The sequence below is a fragment of the Mesocricetus auratus genome, unplaced genomic scaffold (genome assembly GCF_017639785.1).
Source record: "Mesocricetus auratus isolate SY011 unplaced genomic scaffold, BCM_Maur_2.0 Super-Scaffold_2245, whole genome shotgun sequence".
NCBI classification, from domain to species: Eukaryota; Metazoa; Chordata; class Mammalia; order Rodentia; family Cricetidae; genus Mesocricetus; species Mesocricetus auratus.
The window spans coordinates 2,428,641-2,451,774 of NW_024429180.1; the positions used below are offsets into that span (position 1 = coordinate 2,428,641).

At 49.3% G+C, this 23,134-nt stretch overlaps 1 protein-coding gene across 2 annotated transcripts in view; it reads right to left on the reverse strand.

The window, feature by feature from the left end:
• The window catches only part of Ubac2 (UBA domain containing 2), a 157,694-nt gene that overhangs the window by 26,630 nt on the left and 107,930 nt on the right, over positions 1-23,134 (reverse strand). The window contains exons 6-7 of one of the 2 annotated variants that reach the window (XM_005079428.4): positions 19,604-19,651; positions 4,641-4,886 (exon numbers count right to left, since the gene is read on the reverse strand). In XM_005079428.4, coding sequence (XP_005079485.1) covers positions 4,641-4,886; positions 19,604-19,651 — 294 coding nt within the window. The remainder of the gene's footprint in view (positions 1-4,640; positions 4,887-19,603; positions 19,652-23,134) is intronic. The other variant, XM_013120115.3, reaches the window with a different exon arrangement.

Here is a 23,134-nt window from a genome sequence, read left to right on the forward strand (position 1 = left end):
GATGACGCCACACCAGAGCCTGTGTTGTACCTGTACCTCAATCAGGCCCCGCAACTCCCTCCCTCTAGGTCAGCGAATCTGCTGAGCTGCCTCGGGGGACGCAGAAGAGACGCTGACAGTTACCCATTTGTTACGAAAAACTCAGATGGACAGTCAGGTGGGAGAGACGCACAGCACAGCGTGCGGGAGGGTAAGGGCCTCTCCACTGCCGTCTTTCAGGACCCCTGTGCATGCGGATCTGCGGAAGAGGCTCAGCAGTCGTATCACTAATGCATGGTGGACACCGAGCTCAGTAGTCATCTCATAACACACAATGAACGCCGAGTTCACTACAGCAGTCACTAATGCACGGTGCACACTGAACTCACTATAGTAGTTATCTCACTAACACACAATGAACGCCGAGCTCACTACACACTGTGCTGTTTTATCCTCCCTTCCTCCCCTTGTTTGAACAGGCTGTTCCCTTCACGGCCCAGGGCAGCCTCTGGCTTGTGACCGTCCCATGTCTGCCTCTGGAGTGCTGCTGGCATCACAGGCGTGGCTGGCCACACCTTACCTGTCACTGTCCCCTCCTTGCAGCATTCTCGGTTTTTAAGCAGATGAAACGCCCTGCTGTTTCCACTGCCGTTTGGGGACCCTCGTCTTTTTCTCCTGGAGCCCTGGCAACCCCAAATGATGACTTCTTCCCGATTCTCTCGGGCACGCCAGACTGTGCGGGGCAGCCAGCTGCGCCTCAGGGCTGCTCTGGTCAATCGGGAACCTGGCCCCTACCGCTGCCTTCATCTTCAGCAGCTGCAAACTCCGGGAGGAGAGTCGGGCGGTTCCTGCACACCAGTGGGGCAGGGCACCGCACGTGAGTCCAAAAGGGCACAGATGAGTAAAGCCCATGCCCTAGTGGGGACTGATACATGAGCCTATGGCTGCCATGGTGACGCAAGGCTTCCACCTCGGCGCTGGAGAGTTAGAGGTGGCCGGATTTCCATGAGTCTGTGGCCAGCATGCGCTATGCATGTAGTGAGTTCCAGGCTAGCCAGAGTTACTTAGTGAGACCCCGTCTCAAAAAAAAAAAAAAAAAAATACAGAACAAAAACCAGCAAAACTCCCCATTAAAAAAAAAAAAAACAGAAAAGAAAAGTTAAACACTGGCCCTGGCAGCAACAAGCAAGCCTGATGCCACAGCGAAGTGACCGTGACCGACTGGGGCCAGCAACAGAGACACAAGGGCAATGTAAGAGGCGGGGAGAACAGCGTCCCTGTGCCCGGCCTGCTGCCCTCAGCGCTGTCCCGGATGGTGCAGGACACACACCACAGACATCAGCTACCTGACGCAGCAAGGCCAGTTTTCATCTCAACTAGCCCACGCGACCAGTGTCAGAACTACGTGAAGAAGTGTCCAGAGAGACCCACAGGGGTCAAAGGACACCTGCGCCATTACCACACGCCTGGGGTTCATGAATGTAAGGTTCCCTGTGTACTGACTCCGTCCACACAATGGTGCCCAATTCCAGATGAGGGAGGTCCCACAGGGACATCACCGGGGTCACTGCTCTCCAGACTGCAGAATCTGCAAGAGCCGCACCGCTGATGAGCAGTGCTTGCAGGAACATGACGTCACTGAGGTAGATGTGAGCACGGGCTCCCTGGCACCGAGGCCCAGCTCATGTAACGTGTCCCGGCGTCCCGCCAGAGGAAGCACCTGCTCCCCCTGCAACAGTTCCTCTCCTGGCTACCCTGTTCCTGAACTTCCTGCTTTCTTCCTGGCTGCTCCAGTTCCTTTTCTCTGTGAACCTCAGCGAGGGCTCGGTCTGTCTGTCATGACCTGTTTTTTCAGCTCATCCTTGCAGGACATCTGTGCGTTCTGATTTCAACCCCGACTGCTCGGCTGTATCCAGTTGGCGTCAGGATTCGAGGCGAACCGTCAATGTTTACAACACACACATTTACTCGTCACTTCCTCAAATAGTTGCTAAGTTCCTACTAGTGCTGGCATCGTCCCTGTTCTGGAGAAGCGGACAAGCTCCTCTCTGCACCCTGTCACACTGGCAGGGATAGGTAAGCCAGTCCCTAGTGAGAGCTGGGCTACGTTTTAGGCAAAGAAACTCAGGACCCCAGCGGGAGACCGAAAAATCTTTCCAGAGACAGGCGCATGCCAGGAAAACCGCAGAGTGAATGGGAACGTGGCAGGCAAAAAGCCGACAGCAAACACACTTTGCTCTGTGCGGTGCAGCTGGGAGGCCAAGGGCAGATGCCAGCCACCTCTGCTGCACCAAAACCCCTCCCTCGCTCACACCTGCTTGCCGCAAACAAGAGAGGAGGACGATGGTCAGATATGGTTCATGGACAGGGTCTTGAAAGCCTTCGTGGTTCTTCTCTGGCACTGTGCAGGGCGGATTCCCCGAAAGACAGAAGGGAGCTCCTCCTGTGGGATAAGCTCGCTAACGCCCTCAGTTACCCGCTTAGCATAAAGAGAAGTGGCCTGTGGGTAATCAATCCAGCCTGCAGATTTACCGGGATAGCAGAAGACTTGGCCGGTCAGCCGGGACGCTGGAAGGTAAGGGCCAAGGAAACACAAGGGAAGGAAAGGGAACGGAGCTAAAGGAACACTCGGGAAGTGTGTGCGCTCTGTTTTTATGTTTGTTTGTTTGTTTTTCCCATATTAATTCCTACCACAGACATCCATGACAAAAAAGGCACCAAGCAGGAGGCAGACAGAATGACAGCAACTTTGTTATTGCCCACCTCAGTACTGGCATAGGAAGAGTGGCCATGGTGACAGGGATAGAGGTTAAACATGGGCCTCATGTATCCAGGACGATCTAGCTACTGCCATCACAGAGTATCTAATCTGCCATCAGCAGACAGCAATGAGCTTGATACACCGCCCTCAAGAAAAAAAAATGACCATTTAGTGCCAGCACTGGGCATCGACCGTCTGGAGCCATGACTCTTGTATGATGAAGACCTACGGCCTCAGCATGACTATTTAACCGTAAGGTCTTTAATGGCTAATTAAGGTCATCAGGTGGGCCCTAATTCAAAAGGAATGGTTTCCTCATGAAAGGAGGACTAGTGCTCAGAACAGAATAACCCTTCTGGCACCTTGAGATGTTGGGTTCTTTGACGACCTGGAGTAAGTCCCGGAAACTAGAGTTTCTCTACTGTAATTCCATCACCACGCCCCATCCTTTCTCTCTACCCCAAGGGTCTTGTGGCTCCCCTGTCCCCTGTCAACCACAAGGCTCCACCTCAGCCTGTGTTGACTGTAGATGGAATCCTTCTCATGCGGCTCCTTGCTCTCTGCTCTCAGGTAAACAGAGTCGAGTCCACCGGTCGATTCTAGCCCCGTCTCTGAGTTTTCTATGGAAGCCTGTGCCAGCCGTCCTTGAGTATGTCAGACATCTGTCTCATATGCCCCAGAATCACTTCACAGTCACACAGGTCTGTAAGGAACAGCCAGGGATTCTCCCTCTTCTACCGTACACTCTCATCCAAAATACAAACTCTGGAACCCACATGCCCAACGGCAGCTCAAAGACGTCAGACTAGACTTCAGTTCTCTAGGCCTCTGAGACCTGAGACGCGATCCCTTAACACCTGGGGAAGAAGGCAGGAGAGGGAGGGAGGGAGAGAGAGAGACAGAGAGAGAGACAGAGAGACACAGAGAGAGAGAGACAGACAGAGAGAGACAGAGAGAGACAGAGAGAGACGGAGAGAGAGAGACAGAGAGACAGAGAGACAGAGAGAGACAGAGAGAGAGACAGAGAGACAGAGAGAGACAGAGAGAGAGACAGAGAGACACAGAGAGAGACAGACAGAGAGAGAGACAGAGAGACACAGAGAGAGACAGACAGACAGAGAGAGAGACAGAGAGACAGACAGAGAGAGAGACAGAGACAGAGAGAGACAGAGAGAGACGGAGAGACAGAGAGAGAGAGGCAGGAGAGAATCCTGCCTCTCTCACCAGTCCAGAAGATGAAGGAGGAGGAGGAGGAGGCAGGAAGTGATGGACCCTGTGCTGGGTCATAGAAGTCTCCAAGGAAGACCATGCCAGAAGTGTTAGCTAGGCATAGAGCAACCTCCCCTTTCCTTGTGCCCCTCTTGAGAGACAAGCGTTGGGTCAGAGTTTTGGCCAACGTGGTGCTTGTAGGTGACTGTGCAATGGCTTCTGGTTACTAACGGCACATCTGTGAAAACACAGCACTCATATGATGTAATCATCGGTTGTTCCCTTAAGAGTTTTCTTATCTTCACATTCACTTTAACCAAGGATAATCATGAAGCTTTTCATTTGTTCCTCGTCCACGGCACATGACTCGCACTTTAAACAGGAAGGCGTTGTGGCTTTGACAAGATTACAAACACTGATAAATATCCTATCTTGTAACTAGGTTGGTGTTTCTCTCAGAAATAAGGCTAAGAAAAAGAAGGTCCATTCTGGCCAACTGTTCAGCTCTAACTTGTTTTGTTACCTTAAAAACAAGACAACACAAATCCCTGACACTAACGAAAGCCACCCGGATAGGCCTACATTCTCAACCTCCTGCGAACACACCCGAAGCTCGCTGCAAAGCACGGGAATGAGGCAGAGGCTGCCACACGCGCAGTCACACCTCCGGCCGGTCACGCACGCGCCGTACCTGCTGCTGCCTCTGTAGCCTCACTTGTGCAAACTGAGAGAGCATTAGCTGCCGGTCCAGCTGCTCCGTCCTCTGCTGCCTCTGGATGTCCACTGTGGCTCCCATGCCAACTCTGGCCTCGCTGGTGGGCTCTGAAGATGAGAAGACAGGCTCCAGGGCCCAGGAGAAGAACTGGGCCATCTGGCCAGGGACACGAAGCACCTGGTGAACCTGGAACACTTTGCGGTCGTAGCACATGCCGGAAATCTACAAGAAAACAGCCGGTGAAGACTGAGATGGGACATTTAACAGGGAGGCAGCGGTGACAAATGTTTTAGCAGGGTTAACAAGTCCTGCCGGGTGGCCGAGCACCGGCTCTGGTCCTGTACACTAAGCACTGCTGTACAAACCAACACGGGTTTAACTTACTCCATATCGGCTTAATAAATTAGAGGAGCTAGCAAGTGTCTGTTCATTTCACACACCCACGTACAGATATGGTATTTAAGGAGTAATGTCTCAATTTTAAAAGAAATCCAGGGGCTTGGGAGATGGCTTGGTCAGCCAAATGCTTCCTGGGCAAGCATGGGAACCTGGATTCTGTTCCAGGCACCCAGCCAGGCCTTGCTGCCCCGACAGGCAGATCCCTGGGCTCACTGGCCAGCTAGCTTGCAAACCCTAAGTCCAAGTGAGAGAGTCCATCTGAAAAAGCCAGGTGGATGATCCTGGAGAAGATCACACACACACACACACACACACACACACACACACACACACACCCTTACTTGCAGATAAGACATGTGACTTAGTCATATAACAGTCACCAGAGAAAAATAACAATCTTAAACCATAAATTTGCTCTAGTGTTCAAGTATGCATTTTTTTCTAGATGTTTACTTATTAATATTGGTTAGCGATTAATACTTTGGAAAATACTTCTCTTTCTACAAACAAATCAATTTTTTTGTAAAGCTATTTACAAAACCCATTTATATGAAAGGAGAAACATCAGGATTCCTTCTCAGTATGGCTTTTTAGGTAAAAAAAAAATCACCATGAATATTCTTTTAAATACATTAAAATTTTTTTACTCTGACTAATTAGGGTGAAATTATTCACACCACACAAAAGAATTTATCGACATTTTGCTGATACCAAGAAAGTATACTTTAACATTTATTTGTCTGTTGTTGTTCTATTGAGACAGGGTCTTGCTATATGTAGCCCAGGCTGGCCTGGAACCTGCAATCCTCCTGCCTCAGCCTGCTGAGCACTGGGATTACACAAACGGTACCACGCTCAGCTAATGTTTTAGACATGCAGCCTTGTGAGGGCTGTTTTTGGTTGTCAGCTCGACTGTGTCTGGAGTGAACTACAGTCCAGGAATGGAGGGCACACTCGTGATCCGGATCTCGAGGCAGGAAGACAGCACGCTTTTAATCCAGACCCTGAGGGGGAAGGCGCACCTTTAACCTGGGCCACAGCTTTTGCTGGAAGCCTGTGAATAAGGACAGTGGAGGAAGGAAGAGATGGTTCATTCGTCGCCTGCCTGCCTCGCCTCGTCAGCCCGTCTATTCCTTCACTGGCAGCACAGCCTGCTTCTTAAGTGATTCCAGCCAAAAGGAAGAGCAGCTGAGACACACAGGCTTGGGGCACTGAGAAGATACTAGATTCTCGACTTTCCATTCATATCTGCCAATGTTGGACTGCAGGCTATAAGTCATTCCAGTAAATTCCCATATATGTGTATATATGCATGTGTACATTATATATTTGTAGAGAGAGGGAGAGATTCATCCTGTAAGTTCTGTGACCAGAAAACCCTGAATAAAGATTTTGGTACTAGAGTGGTTCTAGAGAATGGATGGCTCTTTTAAGTATCTAGAACAGGATTGTGAAATAGTCAGCACCTGCAGCTACTGAGACCTCTTCAGTCATCCCCCCTCCTGGAAGCTTGGAGAATACTGAAAGTCCATTGTGCAGACTACATTTCAGGCTTAGAGAGACACATGCCTTTCATTATCTTGACTCATCACTAGTGAGTGCCGATGGACTCAGTGAAACTTTTGACAGTTTGGGGGAAATTAAGGATGCTGCTTGGTTGCTCTTAGTATGTCTGGATACATTGTTAAAGGATAGTAATGAGATCTAAGAAAAAATAACCAACTCCAGAATACAGTGCAGGACCACAATGGGCTCGGTGACAAAACTGACTGGATGCAAATAAACATTCTAAGATTTCTAAGTGTGCCCTGGAAGAGAGTCTTCTCTCTGGCAGCCACAGAGCTCAAGGTGCAGAAAACCAAACTGAGGTCCTCATCGTAAGGCTGGCTGAACTGCAGCGAAAACTCGAGTCTCAGCCTCTGACATGTGTCAGTGGTTCAAGTTTAAGAGCGTTTAGCCAGTACAGAATGGGATCCTGTAACTTGGGACGAGGGCCCTGATGAAGCTGAGAACTTTGAGCCCTCAGATTCTCAAGGCTCTACCTCACCTGAGGAGGTGGTGTCCTCACTGCCCTTTGTACTTTTCACTGAAGAAATAAATCTGTCAAGTGTCTGCTAAGCCAGCACTGACTTTTTTCTGGAGGAGATGCCAGGTTAGATGACACCGATGTCCCTTGGGCCCACCAACAGCTGCCTCTAGAACTACAACCTGACTCAAGGTTAAGATGGGTCCTAGAGAGGAGGCAGAAAGCATGGTCCACGAGGGAGTGCGCTACACTACTAAGAGTTAATGAGTCGCTAATTCATTCTTGCTGAGGTCTGGGAGATGAGTGAGTAATGGGTTTTAAGGGTGTGGGATAATGGTGGAAGGAACATAAAGCTAGATCAGGCTGACTATTGACATGGGCCTTCTGAGTGAAGAGTCTGGGTTTAGGGAGCTGGAGAGACGGCTCAGCGGTTAAGAGCACCGGCTGCTCTTCCAGAGGACCCGGGTTCAATTCCCAGAACCCACATGGCAGCTCACAACTGTCTGTAACTCCAGTTCCACGGTATCCGACACCCTCACACAGAGTATATGCAAGCAAAAAACACCAGTGTACATTAAATAATGTTAAAAAAAAAGAGTCTGGTTTTAAAATGGAAGCTTGCACAGTTAAAGAGGTGTCAAAAGTATGTTTGGATGACTGGCTGAAGCGTTTACCAAAAGACAGTCAACTGAAAAGGAGCTGCAGATGCTTTATGACTCCATCCTTATCTGATGTACCCAGTGGTGGACAGTAAAGCCCACAGACACTAGACTGTGTGCCAGGAGCACTCTCAGGAAGAGAGAGTTCCAGTCTATAGCACTTCACTAGGACTGTGGGCCGTCAAGCAAGCCAAACAGCACGGTAAGGTATTTCAGATACTCACAAGGGATCAGAATATATAAAGCTGAGCAGTTTGCCGGGCGGTGGTGGTGCACGCCTTTAATCCCAGCACTCGGGAGGCAGAGGCAGGCGGATCTCTGTGAGTTTGAGGCCGGGCTGGACCGACAGCCTCCAAAACAATACAGAGAAACCCTGACTTGTAAAAACCAAAAAAAAAAAAAAAAAAAAAAAGCTGAGCAGTTTGGTTTCCTATGACTATTTGATAACCACGTCACCCCATTCTATGAAAAGACAAGGCAGGGATAATTACCTTAAAGTTTTAGATGATTACTACCAAAATTCTCCATAGTATTTCTTACATTAAGACTCCTTTTAGTTTTTTTTTTTTTTGAGTCATGGTCTCATTAGGTCGAGCTGGCTTTGAACTCACTGTAAAATAACCTTGAAGTTCGGGCTCTGCTGCCTCTGTCTCTGGAGAGCCGTTGGGACGAATGTGTGTGCTACCATGCCCAGTTTTTATGTGGTGCTGGAGCAAGCACACACCAGGGCGTCATGCACGCTAGGGAAGCACCCTGCCAACAGAGTTACAACCACAGCCTGAGAGGGTTTCTCTTGAAAGTCATGTTTAGTTGGGGGGGGGGATTTAAAATCAGAGTGTGAGTAGGGAGTACAGTTAAGCTGCAGAATGCTCACTTAGCACACATGAAGCCCTGGATGCAGTCTCCAACAAAGGAGGGAGGGAAGGGGAGGGAGGGGTAGGAGGGAGGGGAGGGAGGGAGGGGAGGGGAGGGGGAAGGCTCAGGGTAAAAGTGTTGCTCTTCCGGACGATCTCAGTTCAGTTCCTAGCACTCACAATGGGCTGCTAGCCTACCAGTCACCTGGAACTCCAAGGGCTGACACTCTCTTCTGATCTCTGTGGACAACTGTGCTCACATGTGTGAGCACCTGTACATGTATGCACGCGACAAACTTATAACATCAAAGTGAGGCCAGCGAAGATAACGGCCCAGACAGTAGATGACTAGATAAAGCAAAAGGGAACACACGCATGCACGCATCAGGAGGCTAGCTAGGTCTAGGTTACAGGCGAGAGCCCCCACATGGCGACAATGGCAGGTAATGGCAGGTAAGCCCGAGAATGTAAAACAGGAAAGTGTTTTCTTTTAGGACACTAAAAGCATGAACATCAACTGCACACTTAGTAAGGAGCCGCGGAGTGAGTCTCAGGGGCGGACAAAGACTTTAGCTTGCCGGCTGGGAAGCAAGTCAGCACTCTTGGTTAGAGTGAGCCTCACCTATCGTCAGTCCTGTTTACAGCATACCTGAAAACAAAGCAAGCAGAGGCAAGAAACCAGGACCCGCAGTCACACCAGGCGCTGAGCCCTCACCTGGCCATCTGAGACCAGCAGACGCCAGCAGGGAAGTGGCACTGTCAGGTTCCCTGCAGACCACAGTCCCTAAGTCCAAAAAGCCCACCGGCTAATAAGGGGGCAGACAGATGCAAAGGGCTGCTTGCCCAGGACGATGGCAGGGCATCTACGCAATGGGAACACACACGTCCCTGCACCTGGGCTGCAGCGCCCGAGCTCCCTCGAGAGCAGACCAGGTGTGTTCTAGGGCACCTTGGAGAGGAAGACAGAGAACTTCTGCCCCAAGGGAGTCTCCTAGTCCTGGAGACACTAAGAGAACAAACAAGCCAATGAGAAGTCGGTGTTGATCACCCCAGGGATGTATGTGTGTGTGTGTGTGGGGGGGGTTAGAGATTCTCAAAGTTACCTGCTCCCTGTGATTACATTAGCAAAAACCATTGTTTTCACAACAAAGAGCCCTGTGGCTTCCCAGCTACTCCAGGGAGGTCACAGAAGAAGTAACAGGAATAATGAACTATGTGAGTAAACCTGCAGGATGCAAACACTGCGACAAGACAAGCCTGCTGTGCTGTGGAACATTCCTTTACGCTGTGTGAATGTGCGACACTGTGATTGGCCTAACAGACAGGCTGGCTGGCCAATAGCTGAACAGGAAACAGTCAGGCGGGAGAGTCATTTAGTAGTGGGATGGGGAAGGGGATGGGTGGAGTCAGAGGAGGCACCAGCCAGGCGCAGAGGGGGCAGGAGATGAGAGCGCCATGCTAATAAAGGTACCGCCACGTGGCAGAGTGTAAATACGAACATGGGTTAACTTAAGATGTAAGAGCTGGTTAGCAGTGAGCCTGAGCTGTTGGCCGAACATTCACAATTAAAATAAGCCTCTGTGTGGTAATTTGGAAGCGGCTCCTGGAGAGGGAAAACAACTGCACTGTTTCCTATTCACTAGCAGTAAGCGATTGGACAAAACCATAAAAGCAAGTCTCGGTGAAAGATGTGCAAGGATTATATATGGAAAAGAATTTCAAGAATAAAGCAAAAAGCTAAATAAATGTGGACACATGCCATGTTCTGGATTGGAAAACACCATCCAGCTTACGTGTTGTGTGAGATATGCTACTGAGAAACGTAACGTACAACTGAATGGCTCAAAACAGCGAGCATTTATCAGCCGCACAGGCTTTTCTTTGTAGGTGTGAGGTTGGGCTCTGGGAGCAGCTCAGCAGGTGGTTATGACTCAAAGTCTCTCAAGAGGTTGCATTCGGTTGAGATGTTAGTCATGCTGTACTCATCTGAAGACCTGACTGGGCCGAAGGTGAACTTCCAAGATGGGTCAGGGCACACCTGGCAAGTTAGTGTCACACGTTGAGAGTAGGCTCTGTTCCTCGCCATAGGCATGCTCCCACGGGAGTTTCCGTGTCCCCAGGCCCCAGCGGCTGGCTTCCCCAAGGGAAAGTGACCCAGAGCAGCTGTGTTCTGACCCACGCGTGGGAGTCACAGCGTCCTTCGGTGTTCATTCTAAGTCAGTCACTGTGTACAGCTACCCAAGCAGCCCCTGGATCAGAGGCTAATATGGGCATCGCGGTAAATAAAACTCAGTCTCACACACATGCCCACCCATACAGACAAAACCCTCTAACAGATAGATAAACAAACAACAGAAACACCAGCCAGACGCAACGTAAAACCCCTCAATACAAAACATCGTATTGGGTTGGCAAGTTGGCTTTCAGGTAAGGGTACTTGTCACTACATAGGACAACCTGGATTCAACCCAAGGCAACCACATGGCAACTCGCACCTGTCTGTGACTCTAGTTCCAGGGTTTCTGACGTCCTCACACAGACACATATGCAAGCAAAACACCAATGAACATGAAATTAATTATAGGAAAAGGGTGTAAGAAAATATACAAAAGACTCTGTCTTAGTCTCTGTTCTATTGCTGAGAAGAGACGCCATGACCAAGGCAGTGCTTATAAAGAAAGCAGCCAGGCACGGTGCTGAGGCACTAGCTGAGAACTTTACACCCGTGATCCACAAGCAGCAGGCAGAGGAACACTGGGCTTGGTGTGGGCGTCTGAAACCTCAAGCCCAGTGACACGCTTCCTCCAGTGATGCCACACCTCCTCCAACAAGGCCACACCTCCTACCCTTCCCAAACAGTTCCATTTACTGGAGACGAAGCATTCAAACATCTGAGCCTATGAGGGCCGTTCCGGTTCGAAGCACCACAACTTCATATTCTACAACTCAAAGTAAATGAACTACTAGATGAGGCAAAACTGTGTCAATGGAAGATTCATGCCATCTGCACCTGGCAGTTGCTGCGGGTGTACACGGCTGTAGGCTACAAGACGGAAGAGAAATAACAACACAACTACCTCCAAAGAGGAATAAACATTGCACTCCTCTATTTAAACACACACTCATGCACACACGCACACACACACACGCACACGCACGCACGCGCGCACACACACACCCCAATCTAATGTCCTAAGATAATCGAAACTGATTGATAACGTGCAGTCTCTTGTTGAGAAGACAACGTGAAGACGGTATGGGAAAAAGCCCTGTCACGCAACTGACACGCTAATCTACCAGAAATCCGCCACCTCTTCTTTACCCCCATTTCTTTTTCTGATACTGACACCTTGCAACTAGTTGACGGTAATTTCCACCGTCTTCTGTCTCTGGGCCACTGTGTACGGCAGATCCTCGTGCACCAGAGCGTGAGAAACACACAGGACGATATATTTTTTACAAGATGACCTTGGGCGGCAGAAGGGTGTCCCTGGCTGTGGCTTTCAGTGTCTCATTGTGGAGCTGCAGAGGCGAACCTGGCTTAACTACTGCCAGGTGGCTCATAACTGGCTGTGACTCCAGGTCCTGGAGACCCAACATTCTTTTCTGGTCTCTACAGGGACTCAAACATTACACACACACACACACACACACACACACACACACACACACCAGAACTATCATTTCATACAATAATCCCATTCTAAGTATATAATGAAAAATTAAAATCAGGAGGTTGATGAGATGGCTCGGCAGGTAAGGAAAGGCACTTGCCGCTGAACCTGACGACACCCCGAGCTTGATACCTAGGACCTACATGGGAAGGACCAGCTCCAGCAAGTTGTTCTCTGAACCCCACACATGTGCTAGCTAGCGTGTCATCCACACACACGCACATGTCACACAATAAATGAATAAACAAAATTTGAAAAAACTTAAAAATAATTGAAATTAGGCCTTGAAGTGATGCTAGTTAGCATTCTCATTTTCACTGTAGTACTATCTACAATAACCAATAATCAATGTCCATTGATACTTGAATTGGTAGACCACTGAGCTATAAAAGGGAACTGAAATTCCTCACTACGCAACCTCAAAGCCCACCCCCAGAGTGGCACACTTCCTCCAACAAGGTTATACCCACTCCAACAAAGCCACATCTCATAATAGTGCCACTCCCTATGAGATTATGGGGGCCAACCACATCTAACCTCCGAACAGACGAATCACCAAACAAACGGATCAGGCGGTTTCTTTTAGTGGGTCCAGGTATCTAGTCTCAGGACAGAGCGAGTGGGGAGTGGTGACGGGAAGGGACCAATCAGCATAAATGTGGGTGTGACTCTGAGTGCCATACACTCAGTGGGGCAATGGGATCGCAATTGCTCTTTTGATTCCCAAAGGTGAAGGCTCTGCCTCCCTCCAAGTGTTTGGTTCCCATAGGTGAAGGCTCTGCCTCCCTCCAAGTGTTTGATTCCCAAAGGTGAAGGCTCTGCCTCCCTCCAAGTGTTTGATTCCCATAGATGAAGGCTCTCCCTCCCTCCAAGTGTTTGATTCCCAAAGGTGAAGGCTCTGCTTCCCTCCAAGTGTGGGTGTTTCCTTGGAGCTTCTGGAGGGCCAGTGTAACAAGAAAGATAAAACCCAGAGACTGACATTGGGGTTCAAGCTTCAAGCTGAAAGTCAGAAAAGCAAAGCAGTCGGGCACTAGCTCTCACTCTGCCTCAGGTTGAGAGGGCTGTCCTCTCAGCTGGAGAATAAACCTCCCCGCCAAACCCCAGACTGCAACCCCAGACTGCTGCTTCTTCCTTTTATATCTCTCAAATCCTGGGAGTAAAGGTGTGTGGTCCCAAGTGCTGAGATCACCTTTGTGTGAGCTGTTTCTCATTAGGACTGGATCGATTTCGTGTGGCCGTGGACTAGCAGAGATCCATCTGCCTGTCTCCCGAGTCCTGGGATTAAAGGTGTGTGCCACCACCGCCTGGCTCTGTGGCTTTTGCTTATCTTTGCTTTCTGTACCCTCAGGCAAGCTTCCATAAACCATAAATAATACATCACCACAGTTCAGCTCCTCTGTGGGAGTCTTCTAAGGCCAAGCAGCCTCAGGGCTTTAGCCAGCCTGACTGCTCTTGTACCCTCTGACTTCGTTTTCTATGAACTGCTAAATTTAGGACTTTGACTTCTAAATTCCCAAAGTTTACCTCACTGAAGGTCTTGAGCTACACGTGAGTCATTTGCCCTCTACCCTGTAACCCCCCCCCCCCCCGTTTGTCGGTCTGCATAAAAAAATCTGCTGGGGGGGGGATGAACAGAAAAAAGGAAGCACAGAGAGAAGAAAAAGACACACCCAAGAGAAGACCCACACAACATTAGCTCTCACCACCCAGGAAGTCGGTCAGCTCCTAAATTTACTCGAATTTCCACCGTACAGCCTTAAGATGGTGCTTTATTTACTTATTTATGTATTTATTTATTTTTGGCATTAAAGTAAAACGTGTGAAGAAGAGACGGGCGGATCAGAGCCCGCGCAGGAGACACCTGACTGCTCTTTGATGACTCATCTCCCCTCCCCCCCTCCCATGTACACCCAGGAGATACTATCTCGTGCCATCTGAGCGTTTGTTCGAGAAGCTTTTAAGACCCTAACTGCCCACAGAAAACAACCCAAACTCAAACCACACTCAATGTTCGATGTAATCTGGCTTCCCTGTACATTTCTACCCTACAGTGGGTGAGGCAGATCCTTTTCTTCCGCGCCAAGATTGTTTGATGGTGAGATAGCCGAGGTCTGGTGCGCTGCCCGGAGCAGGTGGCAACGGCAAAGAACGGGCGCCGTGAGGGGCGCCACGGCACACGCCCATGGGGACCAGGGGACCGAGGGACCAGTGAGCTTGCTCTTCGTGTGGGAAAAGGCAAGTGATAAGGATGTGAATGAACTGCGCCAACATACGCCTGGCAGAAGAGGCTCTTTCTATCTTAATCATGGCTGGGTCCGGACCATGCTTTTGAGAGTCAAGGTACGTTCTGGTGGCTATGACTCATTGCTATGATTCATGAAACTGCGGCAAATGGGGAAGTTCTGGGACGGAGATGGCTGCAAGGCTCTCGGCAGAACCACAAGAAGAGCTTAAATAATGTGCAATAGGTAGGCAACATTTGCTCTGGGGGAAATTAAGTATTTAACGCGTGTGAGGCGGGTAGAGCTATGGACATACACACTGGCCTAATTTTTTTTTTTCCTTTTTCAGTCTTGTACCAAGGTAATTCAGGAGATCCCCAGCAAGAGTAGTTCACCAAAAACGTCCAGGCACCTGGAGTTGGGGAGACGGCTCCGTGGGAGAAGTGGCTGCTTGGGTCCCAGCGCCCACCACACAGACACTAGGTGGGCGCGGAGGCCTGCCTAAGATACAGCACCCAGAGCAAGCGAGCCGGCTGGCGAGAGGGGCCGGACTGGCAAGATCTATGCTAACTGAGAGACACTGACTCAGTATACGATGACTGTTGTCCTTAGCAACCTACAGAGACATCCGATGTTAGTTTGCGCGTGGACACACATGTGCACCCCCACAAGTACGCTCAAGCACACTAACAAATACACAGATGTGCCCATTCTTAACAACTTTGAAGCACTGGAACAAAATGAAACACCCCTCGTGTACTAAGCCAAACTTCATAATTCCACCACTCCAGCCTTTCAGAGCAACTCATATTTAAACAGAACCACCGAAGGAGGAAGATGTCAGCACACAGCATGAACACACCACACACACACACACACACACACACACACACACACAATATGAAACTCGAGCCATCTCAAAGCAAGCCTGAGGCCCAGCTGAACCCTTCATCCTTCTAGGCAGCGGGTGGACCCCCCCCCCCCCCACAGGTCACCAGATGAAACCACAGGACAGCTGTTCTCAGAGTCCTGTGGCTACTGGTAAGGTAGCAATGCCTTTGCCTCCACCTAGGAAAAGGATTTGGTCCACATCCATCCCCGTGACCAGTCGAAGACACAGACTGGCTCTTAGGTGATAAAACAGGGTGCACGGTCGCTGATCAGCCTCTCCATTAACTGCTGGGTATTTTAGAACTGTGTTTTCAGAAGCAAGAATAAACAACACAAGAAGAGATAAAAACCTGTTAGAATTAAAAGAGATTAACTTACAATAAACTAAACTCAAGCCAAAGTTAGCTTTCTAGGAGAGCGCGAACAGCTTTCCTGTTTCTAAGACAGAAAACAACAAAACGTTTTACACTAGTGGTTCTCAACCTTCCTAATGCTGCAACCCTTTAATACAGCTCATGTTGTGGTGACCCCGACCATAAAATTATCTTGTCAATGCTTCATAACTGTAATTTTGTTACTTTATGAAATATAAACATTTGATATGTAAACCCTACCATGGTCTCAGCCCCACAGGTTGAGAACCACTGTTTTACACAATTTTCCCCCATCCTGGTGCTAGGGTTTTAAACCCAGATCTTAGGCATGCTAGACAAGTGCTCTTATCACTGAGCTTCCTCTCCAGCCCTGCCCACTTGCCCCCAGAATAAAACAAGTCACATAATAATTGCCAGAGTTAAGTAAAGTTATTTCCTAAGCAAGGTATTTTTGATACACGATGGCTTCTGATGGTGAAAGTTTAAATGTGTATGTGTGTGTGTGTGTGTGTATCTATCCACTAACACACACAGCTAATGACTTTCATTCCATTTATTTATTTGTTTGTTTGTGGGTCTGTGTGTGTGTGTATGTGTGTGTATCCACTAACACATACAGCTAATGACTTTCATTACATTTATTTGTTTGTTTGTTTGTTTGTCTGTGTGTGTGTGTGTATCCACTAACACACACAGCTAATGACTTTCATTACATTTATTTATTTGTTTGTTTGTTTGTTTGTGGGTCTGTGTGTGTGTGTGTATCCACTAACACACACAGCTAATGACTTTCATTCCATTTATTTATTTGTTTGTTTGTTTGTCTGTGTGTGTGTATGTGTGTGTATCCACTAACACACACAGCTAATGACTTTCATTACATTTATTTATTTGTTTGTTTGTTTGTTTGTGGGTCTGTGTGTGTGTGTGTGTGTATCCACTAACACACACAGCTAATGACTTCCATTACATTTGTTTGTTTGTTTGTGGGTCTGTGCGGGTGTGTTGTAAGAGTCTGCTCTCCCTTCCCACATTGTGGGCCCTCAGATTGCTACACTTGACAGCGAGTACCCGGAAAGCCATTTTGGTGAGCTCGACAACAGGCTCTGTAACACCGCTTCACGTTCTAATCTGGTAGCGCGAACTGTAACGTTTAATGCTAAAAAGTTAGCATTGAAACCAAAAGAGAAAAAGGAAGTTATCTCGTCTATAGGGGAAAGGAGAAGTCACATTGAGCAAGAGGCATCTGGATGGACTGACTTTGTGGCTCTCAGATACGGGCGGGCCCTATAGTCAGTTCATCGGCCAACAAGCGAGACGTTCGTAAAGAATGCTGCTGGGTTTTTCTTCTTCTTCTTCTGGTTGGAATACAGACTGGCTTTGAACCGACAACCTTCCTGCCTCTGCCTCTTGAGTGCTTCAATTACAGGGGTGCATCGCCACGCTCTGATTATAAACGAAACCCCCTTTCCAATCATCCTATCTTCACACCGTATTATACGTGACATACGGTATCGTAAGAGGAGTACGGGCTTTCCTGACAGAGCCAGGAGGAAAACGGCACGCTAATCACCAGCATGTATGGCACGGCGAGAAAGAAAACTAGCTGTGATTAGTGCTGCTGTCAATCATTTCACTCTAATCAACCAGCTAATTAGTGCTGGGGGCTTTGCGGATGCCAGGTATGAGCTCCACCATACACACTCAGCTCAAGATTAGAAATAAACAAGGTGCTATCCACATGCTGGGAAAATGAGAAAAGGATTAATACGAAGATTTATCAGACTTTATGCCAAGTCATCTGGGATTTCTATGTCAAACACATTGTGGGCCTGTTTACACCTCTGAGAAAAGGATTTTCACGTGAGAAATTACCAGGTGCCCTCTGATTCCCTCAGAAGGTTAAACTCCGCTTACGGGCTACTAAGGTGCAGACTGGAAAGAGACATGACTTCGGCATGAACACTTCTGGAGACCAGAGTGACCAACGGCTGAGAAACTCGGCCTCCAGTTCTAGGGCCCGAATGGCACAGAATGAAACTCTCTGAGGTGACAGCAAGCACTTAACTTACCACCAGAAGTCTAAAAACAGAACAGCGAAAGAAATGGGGCGATTTTAAACAAACGTGTCATGGCGTGTTATTAAAGAAAGAAACGCTACGTCTGGTTGGTAAATGGGCCCGCAGGAGCCCGACGTGACGAAAACGCAGACCTTCTGTGATGACTCTGTCCCCGCATGCCCTCTCACTGCCAGGGTGGCTCTGTCAGTGGTGGTGAGCAGCACTGGGAAGAAGAGGCCCGGTGGCCTGCAGGCAAAACTGACCCCAGAATGACCCCAAACCACAAGAGGTCTCAGGAACACCAGACAGCTCTCAACTGTGATCCCGGTGGGGCAGGGCAGCTGTGAGCTCAAGGTGAACCTGGGTTCATCGAATAAAACCCAGTCTCTAAGGGCGGAGGGAGGGGGAGAAGGAGGGAGGGAGGGAGGGAGAGAGAGGAGAGAGGAGGGGAAGGGAAGAAAGAGGGAGGAAGAGGGTGAGGGAGAGAGAGGGGGAGAGGAGGGAAGGAGGGAGGGAGAGAGACAGAGAGAGAGAGAGAGAGAGAGAGAGAGGGAGGGAGGGAGGGAGGGAGGGAGGGAGGGAGGGAGGGAGGGAGGGAGGGGAAAGGAGGGAGGAAAACAAGAACCACCTGGCTGTCTCGGGAGCTCTGAAGGCTGCACTATGGGTTTCCTGGGTAAATAATGAAATAAGGAGAGAAAAGCCTTCATTTTGATCCTCAGGGTTTTAGCTGGGAGCACAGCAGCTAAGGGAAATGAATGACTGCATTCTATCTGACTCATACCACGGAGAGACAAGAGAAAGCTGCTCAGTGCCTTAGCCAAAGTCCTGTTCCTTCCTGCAGGAGACAAGGGTCGGGGTGACTTACCGACAGGTCTGCAGTGGGGGCGTAATTGTCTGTTTCCCCCTCGGATGCTGTGCATATTCCTATAAACCCATTCTGTAATTTTCTTAGATTTTTTTTAAAGGAGATTAAAACGGTTTGTTAGTTTTGTTTTTCAAGATAGTGTTTCTATGTGAAACAAATCCTGGCTGTCCTGGAGCCCGCTCTGTAGACCAGGCTGGCCTCGAACTCACAGAGACCGCTCTGCCTCTGCCTCCCGAGTGCTGGGGTGCCTGGGCAAAACTGTTTTCTATACACGCTAGTTACAAATTTACTTTCATAAGTTTAGAGGGTTACATTTAGGTCAGCCACATGCTGTGAGTGTCTTAAAATGTTTCCTGGAGTGTAGTGGATTCCCATGGACATTGGAGAGAGAAGCAAATCTTCACACTGGGGAACCAAAACCTCCGGCTCCCCCCCTTCTTCCCTCTCTGGCCACAGACGCGATGATCTCGGGGACCCCCCCCAACTGTGTGGCCACCTCATCCTTCCCTCTGCAACCGTGTGTCCCTTACACAGTAAGTGGGGCGGCGTGGGGTAGCTGTCCCGCTCATTCTCCGTCATCCTCCTCTTGCTATGAACTCCACAACTGATGCCACTTGAAAACAACACTGACAGAGAAACCTCATCTGACACCTTCATCAAAGCAACTCTGAAACCCAGACCAACCGGTCTCCTTTGTCTTGACTGTGACTTTCCGTGTAACGGCCCTATCTTAGTCACCAGGGAAGGAACACCAAGCTATATTGACATGAGGGAAAGGGTGCTGGGGACCAGGTGTGTGCCACCCGCAATCTGACCCTGAATTCTTTTTCCTATTTTTTCTTCTTCTTCCTTTCAATAAACAAGGGAAAACCAGGGGAGGGAGGTTAAAAAAAAACAAAACAAAATTACACTTACAAGTCCACTTATGGCTACAATCCAGATGTAGGAACCAGAGGTGAAAAGCTACAAAAGAAAACAAAAGGCAACTAAAAATGAAATCCAATTGCCAGCCACAGCACACTTAATTTCACACACTGCAGAGGCGACCACAGGAATTACATACACATTAATCATGCACAGCACAATTTAGGGAAGCAGTTTAAAAGTGAAGGGGTAGCAATTCTGCTTGTTTAAAATAAAACAAGATGTTAATCTTTTCACCGAAGACTCCAGGCTTTCTGTATCTGATAGCACAGGTGTTGAGCCTGGCCCCTGACATGCAAAGAAAAAGAATTGACTTTCAAGAATATACTCACTCACAATTGGACTTTAGCATGAACAATGCGGAAGCAACAGTATTGTCTATACTTGGTGCTAGGTATATATAATAGCTGTTCATATAACTCCCTTATTCTAGTTTCTCACCATTGCTCTGTGAACATTCAGAATGGAGAACTTGCCAGCATCTAAGTCTATGCCCAATGGTACCTCACTCTGGTTCACCCAAGGCCACGAGTTAAGCTAGCAATGCCAGGTCCCCGTGTATACATTACAGCTTCAGTCTAGAGTGTTTCTAGGACTCCTGAGTGTGAGAACGAGTGAGCCTCTGATGCTTGTGCCTTCTTTTGGGGCTCTTTTCCTTCTGGTGGTTTGCCTTGTCCAACATCCTTGTGATGATTTTTCTTTTAATTTTATCTTAATATTTTTTATTTTGTTAAAAAAGTAAAACCAAGTTGTTACAATTGAAAAAAAAGCAGAGTATGCTAGTAGAAGCAAAGTTTTAACTGATGCAAAAGTATGAAGGGCGTTAGAATGAGATCCCATGAAATTTCTTTCTTTGTTTTCCTTTATCTGAGAGACGTGCTCGAGGTCCTACACAAAACAACAAAACAAAACACAGATCGCGCAGCGTCTCCCAGAGTCCTGTGAGAATAAAGGGATCTGTGGTTTCTTGCTCAGTTTGGGAAGGAGCTGCAGGACTGCGGAGGGAGGAAGAGGGCACTGGGCCAGCACAGCCCGGACGCACAGCCGACACTGCTAGACAGAGACTTCAGAGGTCTGCACGGGTGACACAGAAACACAGAACACAGGCAGGCAGGGAGGGAAAGGGGGCTGTGGGCTTCGCTCCAGTGCCCACCCACAGGGAAGGTGCAGTGGCCGCCACTGTCCACTTGACCTTTCCGTCTGGCATGACGCTAGGCCGGCGTGCACCCAGCTCTCGCGAGAAGAGGAACCCAAAACTAGCCATCCTTTTCTAGACTCAGGTACTGCTCTCCGGGCATTTCGTGTCCTCACTCAGATTCTCATCAGCCGACGAGGACAGAGGGCCGAGTGCTTGCCCTGGGCCGGGCAGCAGCAGGAGGGCGTGGCTGGGGTGCTCTGTCACGTGGCTCTGCACTCCTCATCCACCTGCCTCTCCCACACAGGTCACAGAGCCTGTCACTTGTCAGTAAAGGAATAGCTTCTCGGGTCTCTCACGTCCCTCGCCTTAGTAAGAAGCCCCGGCTTGCATTCTGGAAGGGCGGAAATGTCCCTCTGGGCAAGCGAGCACCTCCCAGTGACTACATCTTGGTGCCACCACCCGATGGCTTACACATGTGTCCCCAAACAAGCACTCTGGCTCTTATGATTAAAGTTTCTCGCCTGCCCGTCCATCTGTCTTTCTAATATTCCTGGCTTCGAGTACCCACCGTAGGGGGAAAGAGAGCCGGAGAAACATGCGTGAAAGGAGCTGGATTTGGGGGAGATGGCTCGGTGCATAAGTGCCTGCCGTACAGGCGTAATGACCTGAGTTCAGATCCCAGGATGGACGGACGGACGGACGGACGGACGGGGACACACACACACACACACACACCATGCAAGAAAGGGCAGAGTGCATGGAGGAAAGGGGAGGACAGGCAGGAGCTTTAAACATTGTGACTTCAGGGTGGGGAAGTATGGAGAGGTGTTGGACACACGAGAACCCAGGCCGTCCCTCTCGAGGAGGACGAGACTCTGCCAAGAATAATGTGACAGACCTCCACTCCCACCTAACGACACCACCCTCTACCTTACCAAGGCAGTGTCAGTACCATGAGAAAAGTAGAAACTCACATTGATTTGGAAACCTATCTGAGGTGGTGGTATAGACATTTCTACACTGGGGCAGGGCTAAGAGGACGTTAAGCCACCCAGCCGAAGTTCCTGTGATCCTACGGACTTCCACCTACTCCATAACCAATGATGTAATGAGATGATGGGGAGGTCCTTCTGTGTGTATGTCTGACTGGCTAATAAATAAAGCACTGTTGGCCAATAGGGAAGCAAGATAGGTGGGACTAGGAGTCCAGGAGGATTCTGGGAAATGTAGTCAAGAGTGGAGAGTCACTGTGAGATCCCGGGGAGGAGAGGGTGCAAGTCTGGAGCTATCGGTAAGATAAGACCTCATAAAAACATATATTAATAATTATGGGTTAATAATTAAGTCAGAGCAGGCCATTAAGAAACCAGAGCAAATGGCCAACAGCTTCATAATTAATATAGTGTCTCGTGTGTTATTTGGGGTTGATGCAGCTCAGGGGCCAGGCTGGCGGGAAGAATGCACAGTACAATGCCCTTTCTGCCTTTGATGGTTTTGCCTAACCTCGGAGCTGGGAGAACTACACTGTCACCAGGAGACTCAAGGGGTTTTGGAATTTGACACACATCTCACTGCCAAAGGAAACCATGGCAAGACAGTGAGCCGGGACCCACGTGTCTCGCTGCAGCGTCTGAAAGGTGAAGGCAGCCACACCATGTGGAGGAGACAGCTACGGCCCTAGGCGAGCCACTGGTAACGGACAGCAGACGGGAGAAGGGGAGGGAAGGTCAAGGGTGACAAGGTGGGGGGGGGGAGGCACGTCCCTGTGTATCCGGACGGGTACGCGTGGGATAGGAAACACCGTGCGGACCGACCGGGGGTATCACAAGGCGAAGCTACACGGGGCGCCACGGGAAGCTGGAGACTGCTCACAAGCCAGCCGTGAGAGGAAAAGAAGAGAAAGTGACAGAGAGGGCGAAGACAGAAACCTGGAGAGCTCGGAGACTTCTAGTACACTGGGGACAAGCTGGGGGACATGACCTTGACGGTCTAAGTTTTCAAGTCACACAAAAGGCTCTTGTGGCTTCACAGCAAGGCAGTTGTAAAGCATGACCCGGCCACCACGTCTGCGCAGACAGACACAGACCACTTCCACCTTCACGGAAGGGGAGCACGCTGGATACTGAGCCTGAGGTCTTGGACATGCCGTGCAAGCATGTTACCACTGAGAGTTGTCTTATGTCTCTTTACACTCGACATGACTTGTGTTCTGTTTGGTTACGTGTGCATGTGTGCGTCTGTGTGTGAGGGCAGCACCTGCGGAAGCCAGAAGACAGGTCAGCTCTCCTGGAGCTGGAGGTATAGGCAGTTACCAGCTGCCTCAAGTGGGGTGCTGGGAACTGACCTTGGGTCCTCTCTCTGCAAGGGCAGTGCACACCCTCAAC